The following is a 21477-nucleotide window of genomic DNA, read 5'->3' on the forward strand; positions in this document are numbered from 1 at the left end:
GAACCAGCTACGGTCTCTCTTGCATGTTGGATTGTTGCCTTCACTTTTTGATTACTTCAGGATCTTCTTTCACTTTCTGGCATCCATGCTTATGCAGTTAGGCTCAGTTCTCTTTTTTCATCGTAAAGTATCTTTTAGATTCTGTGTATAATTCTACCATCTAGTGATTGGGTCAGCAGTGCTACTGCATAAAACCTTTCTCTGTTTGGTGGGTATCGACATAGATGGAGCCTCAGTATGATGTTGACTATAAGCCCAAAATGAAGTAGTAGGTGGCCACCATTTTTTATTCTTTTTTTCGGACGTTGGATCGGAAGTGCACAGAGGGAGCTCCTGAGAATGCTGAAAGACTTCTATGGATTTGCCACATATTAATGCTAGATCTAAGTTTTTTTTGTTTAGCAAACTTAGACGTAGTTGGAGAATGGTATTGGTAGTAGGTGGAATCTCTAATATTCCTCAGCACCATCTTGGAGCATGAGCTCAATTTTGAAGTTCTGCCCTAACTGCCATAGAAAATTTGCCTTTAATGGAAAACATCCAGTGTGCATTGTCGGTCTGCCAAGGAACTGGAAGTCCGACAATGGGTACGCGCGTTCTCTTTTCAAGCCAAACACTCTCATTCATAAAGGCAAGGTACATCTTGCCCATGGGGCAGCTGCAGACATGGCAGGGCTAACTGAGCCTGAGTAGCAGAGGAAGAATGTTACGTCAATGGAGGCAATGTGCTTTTCCAAAGACAACGTTGAGGCCGAAGAGGCTCAGGCAGACACCAGGAGGATCTGGGCCAAAGGTATCTAGCAAGTGGTTGAAAATTCTCTCCATAGTAGAAATGCAGCTTCTTCAGTGCCTAACACCCAAAAAAAACAGAGCTGTTGAAAGACGAGTCATCCAAATTGTTTGTGAAAATGCTGAAGTGAAGGCCTTCGAGTGAAAAAGTGTTGTCAAAACAGCTGTCAAAACACAAGCCCTCGACTCTGAAAAAGCTTGCAGTCAAAGGTGCATGAGAGACTTCCTTCTTAGTGTCTCTCAAGAGAGAACCACTGATAAGGGGTTGCCAATGGAACGACTTGCCCTAAGAGTATGAGCGAACTATAGGGAACAAAGAACACACCCCGCCAAAGACAACTCCCAGGGGGACAAGAAAGCCTCCAGCACCAGGGACTTGGAGAGGAAGATAAGAGCCCAGGATGCAGAAATAAAGTTTCTAGTCCCCAAAAAAAGGGCCTTCAAATAATCTGTGCAGCAATATAAGGACCCTGTTCCTCTAGGCATAAGGACTGAGACAGGAAGTAGAACCACCTAAACTGCAGAAACACCATGTTTTTCCTAACCACTGTCCACTCAAACCAGGCACAACCACAACGAAAGGCATAGGCCCTGAAATAGCTGAGTTTGGACATCTAGAGCTATAAGAAAAACCATTTCAGATTATTTTAAAAATACGTTGGCCTTCCAGTAGGGAAATGCAATGCCTTAAAGTTGAAAAGTTCTTCCACAATTAGTGGAGAAAACAGCACCTGGTACCTCACACACTTTGGGAACTGCATAGCATATGCATCACTAAGAGTAAAACTGTCCACTATTGCATCATGCATTAGAGGCGCTCAAACAAGATACATTTTTGCTGTTCCCCTAAATGAAAAGATTTATGGCGTAAGCAAAAACGCTCTTTCCCCCCCATACGCTGGTACTAGAAGGGCTCACTGAGCCACTCTTTGAACCAATATGCAAGACTTTGCTTTCTTCTTTTTTTTTTTTTTTTATACTTCAAAAATAGTATTCTTTGTAGTAAACACATTACTCGGGGGAGTAAGTGAATTAAAACACTCACTGTACCAGAACCTTGCATAACTAATTGCAAGGGTAAGGTCATCATAAGAGCAAACCCAAAGTTCTTATCAAAGGTGGTGCCACAGTTTCATGTCAACCAAACTATTATGCAACCTACCTTCTTTCAAAATCCTACTAGTGCTGCATAATGAGCCAAACAATGAGTATATGTAATGAGGTTGACAACAAAGTGTATTCAAGAAACAACAGAAACCAGGTCTACACAATCATTCTTGGCTCATCTACTACACATGTGCTGTGCACAGAGGTAACCAATAACTGTATCGCAAGGTGGATAACAGATACAATTGAGCATTAACTATGTCTTGGACAATAAAAAATTACAGGCAAAACCAAGAGCTTGTTCTGTTAGGAAGAAAAGGAGTCATTACCGCATGCATGACCATGTATCTGTGCAAGATCTACAAAGCAGCTACATGTTTGTCAGAACGCCCCTTCCCAAAACACTAATGTGCTGCTATTAACAATCACAAAGAAATGACGCTATTGCAATCCATAACTAAACATTTATTCTAATTTAACTCCTCTTCAGAACCCCCCACACATTCACACGTGAAATAACTCCACTGCTTATCAGTAATTATTGTTTTGCGGCTTGAATATGTTCTAACCTGTGACTCTCCTACTTCCCCAATGAAGGGTAGCAATAAAGAACACACAAAAAAAATTGTGGTCACATACTGGGACATTGTGGGTTTATAGTCGATGTCCTACTCTGGCTCCGACTATGTTGATTTTCACCAAATGTAGAAAAAGCTTTTACACAAACACTTCCAGAGAAAACCACTAGATGACAGAATTATACACAGCACGTGAATCTAGAAACTCTTCAAGCTGCTTCAAGCTAGTAGTTTTTTCTTCGGCATTCCAGATGTACCACCATATTTGTTATCTACAAAGGTGCAATCTGTACTTTGAGAGACTTCTTCTGGAAACATTGTGTTGGGCATTTTGAGCTTATGCCCAGTTTACAGAGGTTTTGCTGAAAAATTATCCTGATCACCTCTAGACATTCAGGCTGTCAGGCAGTGATTCCTTATATTGCACTGAAGTAGCTGGGGCCTTTTAGTAATACCAGTATCTGATAGAGACTTCTAGCCGGACAGACTTTACCTTTGAATTTCCCCAGGCATCAGACTGGATCCGGATGATTTTTTGTGAGCAGTACCCCTGCATACCTGTAGGTGGCGTCAGTCCACTCTACGCGGCGGTGATGTCTGCACCAAAAGTGACGTCCACGCCACCTACATAGGCGCCACCTCAGCACACTGACTTCACTTTTTTATTCCACGCTGGCCAGAGCTGGTTCGATAGAAGAGCTATCCCCACTGTCAGCTTTTTGCAGATTTTTTGTGATACTTTGGGGGGAGATGGGGGGGTTACGTTTTTTTTTCCTCCTGGTGTGTCGAGAATGTCATGGAGGAAAACAGGTTTCAAACCCTGTGCCGCTAGTCACTGCGCCATGTCGGTGACTGACCCTTCCACCTTGGTTGGTTGTGGTGTCTGGAGCGCGACCACAACTTCAAATTGTGCTCCAATTTCCGTGCCGTGGTGCCGAAGGCTTTGAGGGAGCTGTCCATTAAGCAGCCAGCCACCTGGCATGCGACTGCGGAAGTCACGGTCCCGGTCAAGAGGAAGGTCCCAGGACTGTTCCAGGAGTCTGAAGTCCTCTTCGTCCCATTTGAAATCTTCTGGGCTCTTATGTAAGAGCCAAAAAACACGAGAAGTCAAGGCGCACTTTGGCTTCTCCTCGTCCATTGGCCGACGTGACAAAGGAATATCAGTGTTCGAGACCTGGTTCCTTGGAACCCGTGCTTGGGCTAACCCAACACCTCCCCAGTTTTCCTCGAGCTGGAGCGACCCCATCTCTAATTAAAGAGTATTATGAGGTCATGCTTCTCATAATTCAGCAGCCGAAGCCTCCGGCAAACCTTTGGGCCCTCTGGGTCAGAGAGGGCCCATCTGGTTCCGCACCGGAAGCTCTGGCCCTGACTCCGATGGGCCACCATGGATCCTCTCCTGGATCCGAACCGGCACCGGTCGTACCATTTCAACTTTCCCTAGCGCTGATGCCGATGCTCCCAGCCCCATAGTGATCCCCAAATCCACCAATGCCAATTCCGGCACCTAAATGACCCTCATGTCCTAGGTCCGAGCACAAGCCCTATTCCGAAGGGCTAGGTCTGAGGGAGGAATAGGAGGGGTCGCTGGACCCTTTAGAATACCTGCCTTATGATCCGAATGTGGACTGGTGTGAGGAATTGGGTGATGCCAGCAGATGCCAGCATTATTTCTCCCTCTACCATGGCAACAGAGGAGGGGCCTACATATGCAATGGTGGTGCGGAGGGCGGCTGATGTCCTCGACCTTCAGTTGCCCTTGGTGGCAATCAAGATCAACATCTTGACAGAGATGCTGCAACCTGGAGTCTCCTCCTCTGAACCCCTACTCGTGTTCAATGATGCCTCACTGAGGTGCTTCTGGGACCGGGTCCAAACCCTGCACAGGGGCTCCTGTGAATAATAAGATTGCCCGATGCCACTGCCCCTATCCAGGGGCCTCAAATCTTCTCAACTATCACACTACACCACAGAGCTTGGAGGTCCAAGCCTCTAATTCCCATGGCACGTTGCCTGCCGCTCCCCCGGACAGGGAATCTAAGAGGTCGGACAGCTAGGGAAAGAAACAGTTGTTCTTCCACCAGCATTTCATTGTAGTCAGTTAACACTGCATGCTTATTGGGCTGTTAATCCAACAGGCTGTGTGAAACTGTTGCGCAAGTGCTGCCACAGGTCCCAGAATAGGCCCGGATCATTTTCTCCCAAGCAGTCACAGATGAGAAGGGTGCAGCAAAGTTCACTATTCACTGTGGATTGGACAGGACTGACTCACTGGGCAGAGCGTTTTTTTCAACAGTGGCCCTCAGACACCACACCTGGCTGAGAACATCTGGCTTTTTAGGGGATGTCCAAGCTTCCCTTATGGACATGCCCTTCGATTGCACCTGTTTCTTCGGAGACTAGGCAGACTCAATGCTGGAGTGCTTTAAAGACTCGCGGGCTACGGCCTAGTCCATGGGCCTTTCAGCTGGCCCATGTCATCCCCAGTCTGGGTCTGTTAACCTCGCCATACCTGTCCCAGCCACTGAGCCACACAAGCTTCCCAGGCTCTGCGTGGACAATGGTGCTATTCCTAACAGACTAGTGGGCCAGGTAGCAGTCTGGTCCACCCACCACCCCCGGTAGCTGTAGCCTCCAAACCTTCCTAATCCTGCCCTTTTAGATCATGGGCGTCCAGTTGGTGGCAGGATCCGCCATCACCTCTACCACTGGCAGTCCATAACATCGGTTAGATGGGTTTTGCAGATAGTCTGAAGGGGCTATTCTTTCTCCTTCAAGACTACCCCTCCCTCCATGCCACCATCTTACAACTGGCATACAAAGGATCACTTATCCCTGCTCCATGAGGAAGTCATGGCTTTCTTTGCCAAGAAAGCCATAAAGAGAGTTCTGGTGCCAGAAGTAGGCTGTGGTTGCTATTCCTGCTGCTTACTGGTCCCCAGAAATGACAAGGGTCTTCGTCCTATCCTAGATCTCTGAACCCTCAACTATTTCCTCAAAAAGGAGAAGTTCAAGATGCTCACATTGGCTCAGGTCTTTTCTGCCGTGGACCCAGGAGACTAGATGGTAGCATTGGACTTCCAGGGTGCCTATTTTTACATCCCTGTCCTGCCTGCCTGTATGTGCTACCTGCGGTTTAGGGTAGGCTACCAGCAATTTTAGTTCACTGTGCTCCCTTTTGGCCGTACCTGCACCCCTTAGGTGTTCACCAAGGTGATGGGGGAAGACTGGCAGTAACCACAGCTATCTCGACGACTGGCTGCTGAAGGTGGACTCGCCCCAGGCTGTCTTCTCCCAGCTCCAGACTATGGCAAACCTCCTGCAATCGCTCGGGTTTACTATCAACATGCCGAAGTCCCACATGACTCCCTCTGAAGCGCCAACTTTCATTGGAACTGTTCTGTGAACACAGTGCAGTTTCGGGCTATCCTTCCTAGCGGTGAGTCCAGGATATTCAGGCTATGATTTTATTATTTTTTTTAAATATATTTTTATTGCAGATAAAATTCACAGTTGTACATCGGTCAACAATAATGCAATCGGTGATGGTAGCACCGAAGTTGAGGTAGTACTGTTACACGGCCATTCAGCCCACAACCCGGGGGTCGGGCGGCAATTTTTAACTTAACGATGAGCCTGGGTCCTGTGGTCAACCATATACGACCAGTTATGAAGTAACATTTCACACCTGCTTTTCTATAAGAAAGAAAAAAAAAGAAAAAAAAGGAAAAAAAAACCTCCACACAACCCAACAAAACTCTCCCAGAGATATTCAGGCTATGATATCGATGTTTTACCCTCTATCCTGGGTTTTGGTGAGACTGACTCTGTTGCTGCTTGGCCACATGGCCTCCTGCATCCTGCTGGAGGCACATGCCAGATGGCACATGCGTGCTCTGCAGTAAGACCTGAAGTTCCCTTGGCCGCAGCATCAGGGGAATCTCTCTGACATAGTCAAGATCTCTGAGGGAACGGCAAAGGACCTGCAGTGGTGGCTGATGAACCACGATTGGGTCAGAGACAGACCCCTCTCCCTTCCCCAACCAGATCTCACAGTTGTGACAGATGTGCCACCCCTGGGATGGGGCGGCCACCTGGGAGAGGTGGAAATCAGAGTGCTTTGGTCTCTGACGGAATTCTGACTCCACATCAACTTGCTGGAGCTCTGTGTGATCCGACTGGCATTAAAAGCCTTTCTATCCTCCCATCAAGGGAAGGCTAGTGCAGGTGTTCACGGACAACAGTACTGCAACAAACAGCGCTGGGTGGGTCATGGTCCATTCGTCAAGAAGCCCTGATCCTCTGAACATGGCTGGAACAGAGGGTAATATCCCTAATGGTTCAACACCTGCCAGGTTCCCTGACCGTCAGGGCCAACAAATTCAGTTGTCGATGCCTAAATGGATATCAAATGTCGTCTCCACCTGAAGGTGGGGCAAGGTCTCTTCCAACTGTGGGGAGACCTTTGGTTAGATGTATTCGCCTCTGCTGAGAACGCGCAATGTCAGCAGGTTTGCATGATGGCGTGTCCAAGGAGGCTCTTGCTCGGAGATGCTTTTCATCTCAAGTGGAGCTCAGGCGCCCTGTATACCTTTCCGCCCATTCCACCCCTACCCAGAGTTCTTAAGAAGATCAGGAACAACTGGGCCCAAGTCATCCTTCTGGCTCCAGACTGGGCACTGAGAGTCTAGTATGCCCAGCTACTGAGCATGACCATCGATCTTCTGATCAGGCTGCCCCTTGGGGAGGAAGGTCTGATGCAGCAGCACGGGAGGGTCCTTCACCCGAACCAGTCTAGTCTTGTGTAGAGATTGAGCAGTGGCAGTTGACAGCTTTCGGCCTTCCTCCTGTTGTCTGTAACGTTATTCTTGTAGCCATACACCTGCCATTGGAAAACTTTGTGGCATGGTGTTCTTCCAAATAAATGGATCCCTTTTCTGCCCTTCTTTCTGAGGTGCTGTTATTCATTCTTTCTCTTGCCGAAAAGGGCTCTGATCTGGGCAATCTCGAGGGCGATATTTCTGCTCCTTCTGCCATTTCGCGGCTGCCAGACCAACCCTCCCCTTTGAAGTCCCCTATTGTAAATAGGTATTTGAAGGGTCTTGTACATTTGTTTTCCCCTTTTCCTTTCATTATGCTTCATTGGGACCTTAACTTGGTTCTCATATTGTTGACGTGCCATATTAAATTGTCCCCTCAAGCTGCTCGCCATCAAAACAGCCTTTCTTGTGGCAATTACATCGGCTCGGAGGTTGAGTTAGCTCCAGGCTTTATCTTCCAAGCTTCCATTCTTCTCATTTTATCTGGACAAACTGGTGCTTTGCACTATGGCCTCTTTCCTGGAAAAAGTCGTAACACCATTTCTTGTGGGCCAGTCTGTCACCTTGCCACCTTCTATGCTCCTCCTCATCCCTCTAAGGAAGAGGAGCGAATCCACCCAACTGACCCAATTAGAGCGTCTTCGTTCTACATTGATCGTACACAAGAGTCCCAGGTAGACAACCAACTCTTAGTGGGGTGTGTTGGTGAGAAGAAAGGTCTGTTGGTGCAGAAACTGACCATCTCTCGATGGGTCATTCTCTTTATCAAGATCTGCTACGTACTGGCAAAGAAGCAGCCTCCTGAAGACTTACGGGCTCATTCCGTTAAAGATAAAGCTGCGACCACTGCATTAGCACGTTCTTTCCCAGTCCCTGACATCTGCCAGGCAGCATCGTGGGCTTCCCTGCACACGTTTACCAAGCATTACTGCCTGAACAGTTGGGTCCTCAGGGCCGGGCATTTCGCCTGTTCGGTCCTGCATGACTTCCTAGTTTAAATGTGTTCACAGGCCCACCACCGGGGCTGATATTGCTCCGGTATCATATACTCAAACGTAAGGGATATGAAGCTAGAAGTCTTTATCAGATGAACCTTACCAACCCACCCATTCTCCCCACTCTGCGGACAGATCTCTAGGGTCATCACTGATCCCTTTTAGGACCCCAGTTTGGACACACCAGTGTCAGTGCATTTCATGGCTCCGCATGTGAAAAGTCTGGAAAAGTAATTGAGATCAGCGGGCCGAGGTAGCCTAAATAGATGACGCAGACATCACTTCTCTGGCATGATGATGACACCCCATGGAGCCGACCAACGCCACCTACTGGCGCCCAAGGGTACTGCTCTCAAGAAATCTTCCAAATCCAGTCTGACGCCTGGCGAAATTCAAAGTAAGGAATCTGCTTCTAGATATTCTCTACCAGGTAAGGCATTACCAAAGGTAAGTAACTTGTTCTACCCACCCTATTGCCTCTCCAAGTCAGTCTTTCAAATAAATATCCCACCATTTCTTTGTTCAAATATCTCCCTAAATACGAGTTGTATTCATTTAGATGGCAGAAAAGGAGATGTTAGATGCCAAATCTTTGCTTGAGTTGGAACAGTACATGCCCGCTTATTCTTCCATTTCATTAAATGATTTGATGTCCTTGGATTATCAGTGATGAGGTTAATGTTCTAAGCGTGCTTGCCATTATGTTTGCACTCATTTGTTCACATTGTTTGCTGCACATCCTATATCAGTTGTGACTTCCATCAGCCTACTGCTTATTTACCTTACTGTTTCAGAAAAACTGGGGCTTTGAGTCTGGTTTAAAAAAAAAATCGAATGTTTTTATGTTCATATAATTTCAGGCATTAAGTAGTCATGCTGCCTTTACGAAGCACAGTGAAGAGATTGTGACTGAGGAGGGCGAAGTGGAGGAGATGGACACTTTAGACCCCCAGACTGGCTTGTTTTACAAGTCTGCACTAACGCAGGCGCAAAGACAGCAGAAGCACCTACAGGTGCATCAGGAAGGAACACACTTGCAGTTAAAAGCTGTGCAGTCATTGCAAACTAAACAAAAGCAGATCATACAACTCCATCCGGACCAGTTCCAGCACAAGATCCAGCAAACAGCACAGTTCGCCCTTCGACAACAGAAGTTTACTCCACTTGCGCAGGATCAATCGCAGCAGCACACGCAACACCACCTGCTGGTCAAAGAGCGGCAGCACGTTTCTTCTGTGGTGACCCCACCACAACAAACAGTTGTGCAGGTCTTGGCTGTAAAAACTACTCAGCACCTTCCCAAGCTGCAGCAGGTGGCAACTCCTCAGAAAATATACGTACAGTCCCAACCTTCGCAAACTCAAGTGCAGGTGTCTGCCTCATCTGAGAAACAATCTGCAATTCAGGTAATCACATATTGGTAGCATTTCATGTTTTTTCTTATTTTACAATTCACACTGAAAAACTCTCGAACGAAAAAAGTCATAATATTTTCATTTGTTCTAAAAAGTAAACCTATATGAACAGTGCTTACTCCATAGGCAAAATTACCATCTGACAAAATTCCGATAGGTTTAAGGGGGGAAGTTAAGGCAAAAGTCGAGGATAAAGTATATGAGTTCACAAAGTGTTTTTCTAATTTCAAGAGTATGATGCAGATTAAAAGTGAAATGTGCATTTTGGACTTCCAATAAATTAAAAGAAAAATGCAATTTAGAAGATAAATCATTTAAAATAGTCCAACATAATATATAGCCTGACAGACTGTGATCAAATTGGGAATTCACAGAAACATCCAGCAGTAATTAATTCATGCTTTGGGAGACTTGGAATGAGTCGCCTTAACATTGAATCGTCTGTGTACTTTTGGAACTGACAAAATGTGCCCCTAGCTGCTTAATTTATGTGACCTACATTATATTTATTATAATTTGCAAAACCAATTTTTATTTACATGGCACTACCACATTTATCACTAGAATTTTGTAGACCCATGTAAAAAATATTTGCTAGGAGGAAGAATATATCCCTTGCTGTTTTCTTTATGCAGTAACAAAAAAAATTACAATGACCGCTTATGTTTGAGATTTTCAGTTCGAGCCTCATAGTCTAGGGTATTGATTCTCCGGTTGAGCACTGAAGCAGTAAGTCAGCCTAAGGTATAGTACAGCATAAAACTCCTCTTGTGATTTTATTAGAGCCGAGGTAGTAAAGGTTTAAAGTAAATTCCTGAATGATGGAAACAAGTAGCGTTTCAGGCAGGGCTGAACATTACAGTGCATGGAACTTTATGAGCTGCTATCTGCAAATTGTTAATTTGTATGTTCTTGTTATTTTGATGATTTGAATCCTTTACTGCTTTGAAATCGTAAGTGGCAAGAGCCATCATTTGACTTGCATGAAAGAAGGGATTTTGGTCAAGATCTTGCTTTTGTATTTCCAAGTCTGTGTCTCATCATACCTCATGTGGCTGGAATTAATACCATATCCACAAATTCACATAACCTGTATACATTTGCAGGTATCTTCTGTCTTACCTTTCAGTTGATTTCTGTGTTTTTTTTAAAGTAATTTTATTGCAATTTTTAGCACAGCACACCACATCACGGAGTAGTGAGGAGTGGTATATGTCAGACAGTTGGTCATAGTCATGTCATAGTGTTTTTAATCCGTGTATTCACTATTTATTTATGTGGTTTGATGCCTTGCCCTCTAAATGCTTCCCCAACAACTCTATTTCCGTCAGCCTGTCTTTGCTCTATCTCTGCTAAGTCTGCTGGTGCTGGGAACCTGTCCAAGCATTGCATTCTCTATCCAGAAAGAGGAGGACTGATCCCCACATTTTTTCAATACATTTTCGCTCAACATTTCTTATGTTAAGTTCGCTGACTCCAACAAAATCCACACTTTTGTAAGTCACATGTTGTACCATGGGACTTCAGCCAAAGTGTAGTTCAAGCAGTTTTCCCAGTAATAGCAAACAGGAGATGCATTTGACTTTAGGGCAATGAAGTGGGTATACAGCTTCAAAAGCGTCTCCTGGCAGTGGGCGTTTTGCTGGCTCTACCTTTAAGATAGCCTGCTCGATATCCTGCAATAGCGCATTTCAGTATGCTTGTAGTTTCGGGCAAGATAAGAGTATATGTGTTAGGGTTCTTTGACCTTAACATGTTCGGTCTCATAATTTTTTAAAAACTTTATTTTCATTCTACTCTGATGTCTACCGTGAACATTCAACAGACATATGTTGTTTTCATACTGTGTTTCAAGAGTTGGGGAAAAAAGTGGTTGGAGGGAAAGTGAATTTGCAAACACTCAAGATTTTCGCATGAGCAAATCTACACATGCATATTTGCTCATGCAAAAATGTAGTGCACAAATATCTTCTAGGAGTTCTATTTCTTGTCCTACTTATCTAAGTTCTTGGGAATTCACGAAAGCCGTTTAGCTGCACTTAATTCAAGGACATAATACCTTGGGTGCACTTTTGAGACTTTCTTTAACCTCATGCGTGCTCATGACTGCATCACGCGTGGAGCCGTCATTAGTACCGGAGCGCCGCGCTCAGCCCCCCCCCTGCTCCGCGATGGAATTTGCCCCGCTGCGAAGGGGTTAATAATTGGGCCGCTAATTTGGTCTGGCGTTGACCGTAACCTTTTGTGTTTATTAAAATTCTGTCTCTTGCTGTGTATCAGCTGGCTTCCCTGTGAGTGACAGCATTCCGGTCTTTCACAAGAAGCATATTGGCACACAAAGTAGTTTCGTTCAGAGCCAGTAACTACTGTGTCAGTGTGTGCTTTTTGAGACCAAAAAAACTATTTTTGCTTTTGCAAATGTTTGTTATAATGGTGAGGGCCCGGCAGCTCCCACACCAATAAGGTTTTACAAAAGCATGCCAAAACATGTCCCACCTTGACAAAACTAAAGAGCTGACCACCAATTTCAGGCCCCACTGGCTTTGCCAATGCTTGTTTGTTTTTGTTTCTCGTAACATTATTGATACTGGTTACACTGATTTTCTATTATGAATATTTTTGGGAAATGCTAGCATGCATCAACACGTTACTAAATGATGCTGCACAGAAATGGTACTTGGAATTTTACAGTAGTTTTAGAAAAAGGTTTTTCCTGCATTCATTTTTTTAGGAACATTTTATTTTGAAAGCAAAAACCATCAATCTTGCTTTCAAGTATCTGCAAATATTTGCATTAAATCAGAGCATTCTGGGAGCATTATACATAGCCTCATATTGCTAAACTTTGTAAACGTTTGTACACATATACTGGAACCACTGTCAGTGGTGAAGTCGGAGCTTACATTTACTTGGAGCGCTCATCCTAATAATAAAGGCTTTCAATTAATAAACCATAAATACAAGTTTGAACAGCATTAACATATGGGCAAAAAATATTACCTTAACTGCAGACAGTGTCCTTCCCTGATCCATAATGTGGTACTGCAAACTGACAGCCAAAGGGTTTTTCTACACGGGTTGGGCCTACTTTTCCCAAGGACAAAATACATATGAAATCTTGTTGCCCTTGACCCCACACAATATGTCCTCGGTGTCGGGCTGTAGGAATTCAACATCCCTGCATTATCACCATTGCTATGTGCTCCACCCAAGATATTTTGTGATTGCTCCAAATAAGCAAATCTGACCTAACTGCACAAGTCACTCTAGTCACATTTTTGCCCAGGGTGTTAGTGGTTGTCTTTCTTCCTCATTGTCCACCTCTTGGGGGTAGACAATTCTATAAAATCTCAAACTGTAGGGTCACTAGCCATGATATTTAATCAGTAAGACTTAAACAAGTTAAGAGGTTCAGCCTTGAGCGTTCCAGCAGCATTGGTGTTCCAACATTTAGACCGATTTCGAGGTTAGAGGACTTCTGAGGAAAAAATTATATCAACCTCAAAGGCTGTTAATTTAAGTTACCATATTCTAGTTTAAACACCACCAGTCACCGCTTCGAATATCTGCATTCTCTCTATTTGTTGCGGAAGGTCTCCAGCTCCAATGCAGAAATGAGCGGAGATAGAGGGGCAGTCTACTCATGTGCCTCTTCCTATGGAGATCTTCCCCCTAGGTTAACAATTAACACTGGTTGTACTCTCTGGATGATAATTCGCTAACACCCCTTTATAATTTGGTCCACAAGACCTACCTACCCAAGACCTTAACCTTAAAAGCTTTGTCCGCTGTTGAACCCCTTTTTAGGGGTCTTTTGAAGGGAGAACAATTTCTCTAACTTTTACTATATTACTATATTGGGTAGAATCTTTTTGGCGCTATCCAGTTTCCTTTCCCCTAATAAACCCCAACTGATTTTGGTGCCTCAGATCAGGGTGCATGTCCTCCAGTCGCACATTGCTAGGGTTTTCGAAAAGAGCTTGCCATCCAAATTCAGGAAAGATATGGTTCTGTATGTGTGTTTTTTTGCCATGGTTGTTATTGCCTCATTTGTTGTTGGTGCAAGAGCCAATCCTGTGAGAATTTCATTCATCAGTCGTGTGAGGATCCCCTTCAGCAGCAGTGAAAGTGCCATGACTTCCATCCCGTTTGGTCTGTATGCCAAACCTTTTGATTGGGCATATCATACCCCAATTTCAAATGTGGTTATAGTTATCAGGGCTCAAAAAATCCACTCGCATTTGCGAACCAGATTCAATTAGGGCGAGCTATTGTTAGGTCCTACTCGCCCTTTTTGGCGAGTAGGAAGACAAAGTGACTTTTAACCTCTGTCTCTGAAAGCAGAGGAAATGTGACAAGATAGCAAGATTTAAAGGCATCTTTATTGCTCTCAAGCAATAAAAAGGCCTTTAATTCTTGTTAATTTGTCACATTTGCTCTGCTTCCAGAAACTGAGGTCAAGTGCATTTCAGTTAGGTCGAGTACATTTTTTAGATTACTGGACCTGCAGGTCTAGTAAAAATTAAATGATTTTCGAGCCCTGGTTATCATTGTGGAAGGGATGTAATTTACCTTTGCATGTGCCCCCCACATTTGAGATCTTTCCATGTATAGAGTCATAGGGTTTATTATCTTTTGACGTCGTTGTCTCCCTCGCTTATATTGAACTCCTACGGCTTCACAACGGTGTGGTGAGTTGGTGTTCTAATTCGCTGCTCCACCCATTGAAGCCCTGATTTTCCCGACAGGCTGCATCTGGTGCCTCTCGTACCTCCCCCCTGAACTCTGCCCACAGAAGCCCTGTTTTGAATTTGAATTTGAAAGTATTTATTGAGCGCACGATTACCAGGCAGTTTCTTGGCGCTCGGGGGTAGGCCACAAAGAGGGAAGAAGGAAGAAGGAAGGAAGCTAGGGTGAGAAAGCCTTTAGAAACAGGAAAGCTTTGAGCACTCTTCGGAACTCCAAATAAGTCACTGTTGACCTAATGGTAAGAGGAAGGGAGTTCCAGAAGGCGGGGGCAAGGACTGAGAAATTCGCGCCCCCCGATTTGATCTTCCTAAACCGGGGGACCGACAGGAGAGATAGGGAAGAGGAGTGCAATTGTCTGCTGGGAATGTAAGCCTTGACTTTGGAGTTGATGAAGGCTGGAGCCGTCCCAGCAAGAGCCTGGAAGGTCATGCATCCCATCTTAAAGAGGGCGCGTTCTCTAATGGGGAGCCAGTGGAGGGATCTAAGAAGCGGAGTGACATGATGTGATTTAGAGAGACCATAGGCTAAATGGGCGGCTTGATTTTGGACAAGTTGGAGACGCCGTAGGGTGTAAGCGGGGACCCCATTATACAAAATGTTGCCATAGTCCAAACGTGAAAAGACCATGGCCATAAGAATAAGTTTAAGAGCTGAAAAGGAAAAAAAACGAGAAATCTTTTGAATAGTACGTAGGGCAAAGAAACAAGGGGAGACCACCGTGCTGATCTGGGAATGTAAGGTGAGGTGTTGATTGAGTGTAATCCCTAGTGTTTTAACGGAGAGTGAAGGTGAAGGGGGAGGACCAAGGGACAGGGCCCAGAAAGCAGGGGACCAGGGGCTGGAGCTGCCACCTGTGAGAACCAGCTCGGTTTTATCAGGGTTGAGTTTAAGGTGGTTAAAGTTCATCCAAAACCTGATAAAAGTCATAACAGATTGAAAATTGTGAATGGAGTGGGGGGAATCCGAGAGATTAAAGATAAGCTGGAGGTCATCGGCGTAGTTGAACACCGTGACCTCCATCGACTGTAAAGCAAAAATTAGAGGAAAAATATATAAATTAAACAAGAGAGGGGAGAGAGAAGAACCCTGCGGAACGCCACACTGCACCTTGTGTAAGGGGGCAGAAAAGTCGACCAAGTGGACGGCTTGTGTTCGGTCCTTCAGAAAGGAGGTGATCCAAGCCAGAGCCGAGCCCCCGATTCCCGCCGCCTCGACACGTGAGAGAAGGATGGTATGGTCCACCGCGTCAAAGGCGGCGGACAAATCAAGGAGAACGAGGGCCTGGGGTGAGTTGACATCCATCCCCTCTCTAAGCGTGTCTAGGACCGAGATGACCACTTTTTCGGTGGAATGTAGTGGGCGAAACTCGCCTGGCACGGTGCAAGGCAGCCGCTGTCCTCAATAAAAGAACTGAGGACTTTATTGGCGTTGCTTTTTGGGACTTTGCCCAGAAAAGGGAGGATGGAGATGGGGCGATAGTTGGTAAGAGATGTGGGGTCAGCGCCAGGCTTCATCAGAATGGGGATAATGGTGGCAGATTTATGAGAGGGAGGGACCACACCTTGCTTGAGAGAGTCGTTAAGAAATGTCAGGAGAGGGAGGGGGCACACCGAGAAGATCTCTCTCAAAATATGAGCCGGGCAAATGTCGGCGGGGGATCCTGACTTCACTCGAGGGAGCAGAGACAAAAAGATTTCCCTCGTCAGAGGGGCAATCTGATCTAACTGGGAATTATGGGGAGGCGGGTAGGGGTTCAAGAATACAGGGGAGGGGGAGGATATGTTGGCCTTAATGGCCGTGATTTTGTCAATAAAAAAATCATTAAGAGAATCGCATAGGCATTGGGAGGGGGAAGGCTTGAGCGTGACTCTGTCTTAAGAGGCCAACTCATAAACTGTGGCAAAGATTTCCCTGGGTTGATTTTCGGCCGAAAGAATTTTGCCAGAGAAATAGCTGGTCTTGGCGTTGAGGATGGCCTTTTTATGATCATTTAAGGTGGTAATATACTGTGATTTTAGCATTGGGCAGTAGACGCGTCTCCAGGCGCGCTCTGCTCGGCGGACAGCCAGTTTTTTCGCTTTGAGGTCAGTGCTGAACCATTTATTAGCATCATGGGCGCGTCTAATTCTGACGCGCCTAAGGGGGCCACTTGATCGCAGGCACTGGACAGCCATTTATTGATAAGGTCTGCTTGGGATGAGTTAATTCCTCAAGTGCAGGGCAGGATGCTAAAAGGGAGGAGCAGAGAGAAGGGATATCTACTTTGCTCCATTTGCGGGCCCAGGTGTTCCTGGGAAAAGAGGGTTTTTCTGCTAAACTTAGGTCAAGAAAAAAAGAAATCAAATAGTGGTCAGACCAGAGGCAGGGAGTGACAATAGGGGGCGGGGACGGGAATGTTGAGTGACCAAATGTTGGTTCAAAATGTGACCTTGGGTATGGGTAGGAATATGAACATGGGATAGAAAGTTCAGATTAAGAAGAAGTTCAGTGAATTCTTTGGACATAGCATCCTCCGCCGGGTCAGAAGGCCAAAAGTTGAAGTCCCCGAGCACCAGGACAGAGGAATTGTTTACTGCTAGAGTAGCTAGCAGCTCCTGGATGGCCGGGAGGAAGTGAGGCATTTGTTGGGGGGGACGATATATTAAAACACAAGTGACAGGGACTTGAAAGGAGGCAGATCGCACCACCAAGCAGTCTACCGACATGATAGATGGGGAAGGTAATAACTGGAAGTGGAGACCAGAGCGGATAATCAAGGCAACCCCGCCTTCCCTGCAGGCCGGTCGGCGCGTAAGGCATAGTAGGAAACGGGAGAGCAGCTAATAAGTTATGTAGGGAGTCAGGGCAGAACCAAGTTTCTGTGAGGAACAGAAGATCCGGTTTGTATGTGTCCAAAAAAATAAATAAATCAAGTTGATGTTTGACTGCGGGTCTAGTGTTCAACAGAAAAGCTGAAATGGTGGGCGAAAGGACAGCTGAGGGGGAGGGGCCTGTGTCAGTAGTGCGGGGGTAGAGTAAAGAAGGCCTGTTAAAAGGAAAAGAAGGCGTGGGGTTGGCTCGAACAAGGCCATTGTTTGCGATATGAGCCAGAGTTGCGGGGTTAAGCTTCCAGGGGCCTTGGTAGGAGCAGAGGAGTTCAAAGGAATAGGTGATAAGAGGGGCATGGTGAGGAGCCCCGGGCCCCGACCGGCCGCGGGCGGGCGCAGACGGGCTTACCTTCGGCGCGCAAGAGGCGCGCCCGCTGCGCTGGTCCGCTGCACGCACGAGGACACATGTGCGCTTTATGGCGAGCAGCCTCGAGCCGCTAGACCGCTGACTCCGGTCTGAGCGCCCTTCAGGCTACCCCCAAGATGGCGCCCGCTCTCCACCCAACCGGCACGAAGAGCCGCGGTGGGAGAGCTGCCCTCCACACAATCGGCATGGAGAGCCGCGATGGACCGGGGCAGGAGAGGCCACACAACAGGTGAATAATTGCACAGAGGTCGTAAAATTTTAAAAAACAAAGCACAGATGTGCTGGATGCAAATAGATTAAAAAGTAAAGCGCCTGCATCTAATCATGCAGAGCGCCGGCTTGTCATCAGCTGCACAGACCAACTGTAACAGAAATTCTGCCCCTTGTAATCGCAATGCCCCCAATGGGAAACAGGAGCTGCCACCAACCTGTAACACCCACAGGGAGCCCAGCGAATTCTGCCGCTTTATGGCGATCAGCCTCGAACAGCTAGACCGCTGACTCCGGTCTAAGCGCCCTTCAGGCTACCCCCAAGATGGCGCCCGCTCTCCAACCAACTGGCACGAATAGCCGCGGTGGGAGAGCCGCCCTCCACACAATCGGCAAGGAGAGCCGCGATGGACCGGGGCAGGGGAGGCCACACAACAGGTAAATAATTGCACAGAGGTTGTGAAATTTTAAAAAACAAGGCTCCAATGTGCTGGATGCAAATAGATTAAAAAGTAAAGCGCCTGCATCTAATCCTGCAGAGCGCCGGCGTGTCATCAGCTGCACAGACCAAATGTAACAGAAATTCTGCCCCTTGTAATCGCAATGCCCCCAATGGGAAACAGGAGCTGCCACCAACCTGTAACAGCTGCATCATGTGAATTCTTTTGCCTCCCCCCTTGACAATTGACTATTGCTTTCGCTTTTGGGGGGGTCGTGGCTTGGGCCTGTTTTGCCCCTTTTGTTTTGGAAATTTCTTGTTCTTCCATTTTATGTTGTGCTTTCTAATTTTTTCCTCCTTACGGAATCTTCTACTCAATTTGGCAGCCAAAGTTGGGGTGGTAAAAATAAACATAGGTTTTACACCTTTACAACTTTACCCATGAGCAGACAATTTTGGATTGGCTTTTTCTCCTTCTCAAGATGGCGGTTGAAGTTGGGGCAGGGAGAATAAACATAGGACTTGCATCTTTCCCCCTGATTAGACCGTTTTAGACTGTTTTTCCTCTCATTTGAAAGAGTGCTTATAAATCAACTGTACAGGATTCCAAATGGAAATTGCACCTCTCACTTGAGCAGCATCCATCTTTGAATGGTTTTTGCTCTTTGTTTATATTGTACAAGTTTGGTACAAGTTTATTTTATTTATGTTTTGGAACTCGTAAGAGGTCCACATAAAATTTACATACACAATAACGATCCAATGGTATACAAAAAGAGAAAATGACACACATAGTTAATACAAATCTAAGAAGCATTTAAAAAAGTTAAAAATTCTAGAACAGAATATTTCATTAGGGGGCGAAAGAATGGCATCAGAAAAGGCACTAGCAGATAAAATTCCAAGTTCTAAACAAATTGGTCTCACCCATTTACGACGGGGTTTTATCAAAGCCGGACATATGAATAAAACATGGGTGAGATCTTGGAACGAGACATTGCACAAGGTACATTTGTTAGAGGAACCATTCCACTTGGCTAAAAGGTTATTCAGTGGTAGCATATCTTGCCTTAATAAGAACCAGAAACGGCGAATGCCGTGAGGGAGATTCCAGGTAGTGTAGGGTTGCATAGTTTTAAGATTAAAGGAATTAATAACAGGCAAATCACCTTTCTTTGTCCTTATCTGGTCTCTATCCAACGAGAAACTTAGCTTCCACGTAGCAAATTTTAAGGAAGCTTTTAACTGATAAAGGGATAGAGAAAAAAAGGTAGATTCCTCCAATTGCAATAGCATGACCGCCTTTCTGAAATTTTTTACAATTGGTGAAAACTCCTTTAAAGGACCTAATAATTCCTTTTGGATAAGATGTCTTAATGAAGATGGATCACATTTAGCTAGGTGAAAGATCCATCTAACTATTCCAGCTAGGCCCTGAACCCAACTACTTCTCATGCCATACTGAAGCCTAAGAGAGGCTACAGAGCAGGCGGTATTAACAGAGGTTAGTTGACGCAGGAGTCTACCTTCAATAGTGTGAAGAAATCCCCAGCTACTCACGTCAATAAGTTCAGTGCCATAAAGCATGGAAGCCGGGATTTTTGCGCGGAAAGCTTCAAGCAAATAGGGAAAATGCCGTTTTCCTGTGGCTTTATAGAGTGTATTTAGGCCCTTACCCTGCATCAGAGCCTTGCGCATGTTATTCTCAATATGAGCCTTATTGCTCATATTACCACATATTAATTTCCCCAAAAACATATAGGATTTCACAATTTCTAACTTTTGGCCACCTATTGACCATGTGAAATTCCCATGAGAATATCTTTTCTTTCCGGTTAAACACATAACCTTGCTTTTGGAGATGTTAATCTGTAAAAAATGCAACTCTGCAAACACCTGTAATTCATGCAGACGATTTTGTAAACCTTTCGGTGTCAGATCTAATAACAAAATATCGTCGGCATACATTAGACATGCAATAGCTTTTTCTCCCAAAACCGGGGCAATACCACTACTCGGGGACAAAGCTTGAGGGAGATCATACACATAGAGGGAGAATAGTAAAGGGGCCAGTAGGCATCCTTGTTTAAGACCATTGGTGGAAGGGATGGGGTGCGACAAACCTCTTTCCCCTCCCATCATTATACAGCACCACGTATCCGTGTGGAGATCCTGTATTAAATCCAGCAGTATAGGTGACATGCCTAAGGCTGATAGTTTCCTCCACAGCAGAGGGCGGTCAACTTTATCGAATGCTGTGGAGAAATCTATAAAGGCTGCGTATACTTTTCCCCCCCGGACCGTGATATATTTATCCATAATCACCTGTAAAGCTGTTAGATTATCCAGGGTACCGTGGCCTTTACGGAAGCCAGTTTGCTCAAGAGGTAATATGTCGCATCGATCCACCCATTCGTTCAATAATCTTAACAGGCATTTAGCAAAGACTTTGCCAATGGCGTCCAGGAGAGCAATCTGGCGATAATTTTGGGGAGAAAGTCGATCGCCCTTCTTGAAAAGGGGGACCAAGATACTCCCTTTCCACGATGGAAGGACTGACCTGCTTAAAAAGCAGTATGCAAATACGGGATAGAGAATTTTACTCCATTTTAAACTGCTCTGCTTTAGAGCAGAAATAGGCAGCTCGTCTGGACCCATGGCTCCAGATGCGCGCATTTCCATTATTGCCTGTTCTATAGACTTTTCAGATGGAGATTCCTCTGCGGACAAAAGAGCCGCCTTGAAACTTCCAACGGGAACAGAAACGCCATTACTTGCATAAAGATTTTTTATATAATCAACCCAGACACATTCCTCTATGGAGATGGGAGAGGGCATCATCCTTGCACCACAGCCCCTACCTATTAAGGACCAAAATGTTCTTGCTTGGCCATGAAAGGTTGCCTCCCTCAGTTGTATCCAAAGTTGGTCCTCCCTATCTTTACGTAATCTGAGTTTCAACCTTTTCCTTCTTCTTTTGGTTTATATTGTACCAAATGCTCTAAAGGAGGACACTACACTACTCTTTTGACTTCTCAACAACGAGCTAGTGTCTCATTGCACAGTGCGCCAATTGCTTGAAATGTAATGGTGGAATATTACGCTACTTTTGGGTGTCCCCTCATCACTGTAAGGACATGT

The 21477-nt window shown here is 45.5% G+C and overlaps 1 protein-coding gene across 12 annotated transcripts in view; it reads left to right on the plus strand.

Moving 5' to 3' along the window:
* The window catches only part of EMSY (EMSY transcriptional repressor, BRCA2 interacting), a 339048-nt gene that overhangs the window by 291621 nt on the left and 25950 nt on the right, over window positions 1-21477 (plus strand). For all 12 annotated transcript variants that reach the window (XM_086933879.1, XM_086933880.1, XM_086933870.1 and 9 more), the window contains one exon: window positions 9150-9695. In XM_086933879.1, the coding sequence (XP_086790005.1) occupies window positions 9150-9695 (546 nt within the window). The remainder of the gene's footprint in view (window positions 1-9149; window positions 9696-21477) is intronic.

Source organism: Lissotriton vulgaris, chromosome 8, assembly GCF_964263255.1.
Source record: "Lissotriton vulgaris chromosome 8, aLisVul1.2, whole genome shotgun sequence".
Taxonomy (NCBI): Eukaryota; Metazoa; Chordata; class Amphibia; order Caudata; family Salamandridae; genus Lissotriton; species Lissotriton vulgaris.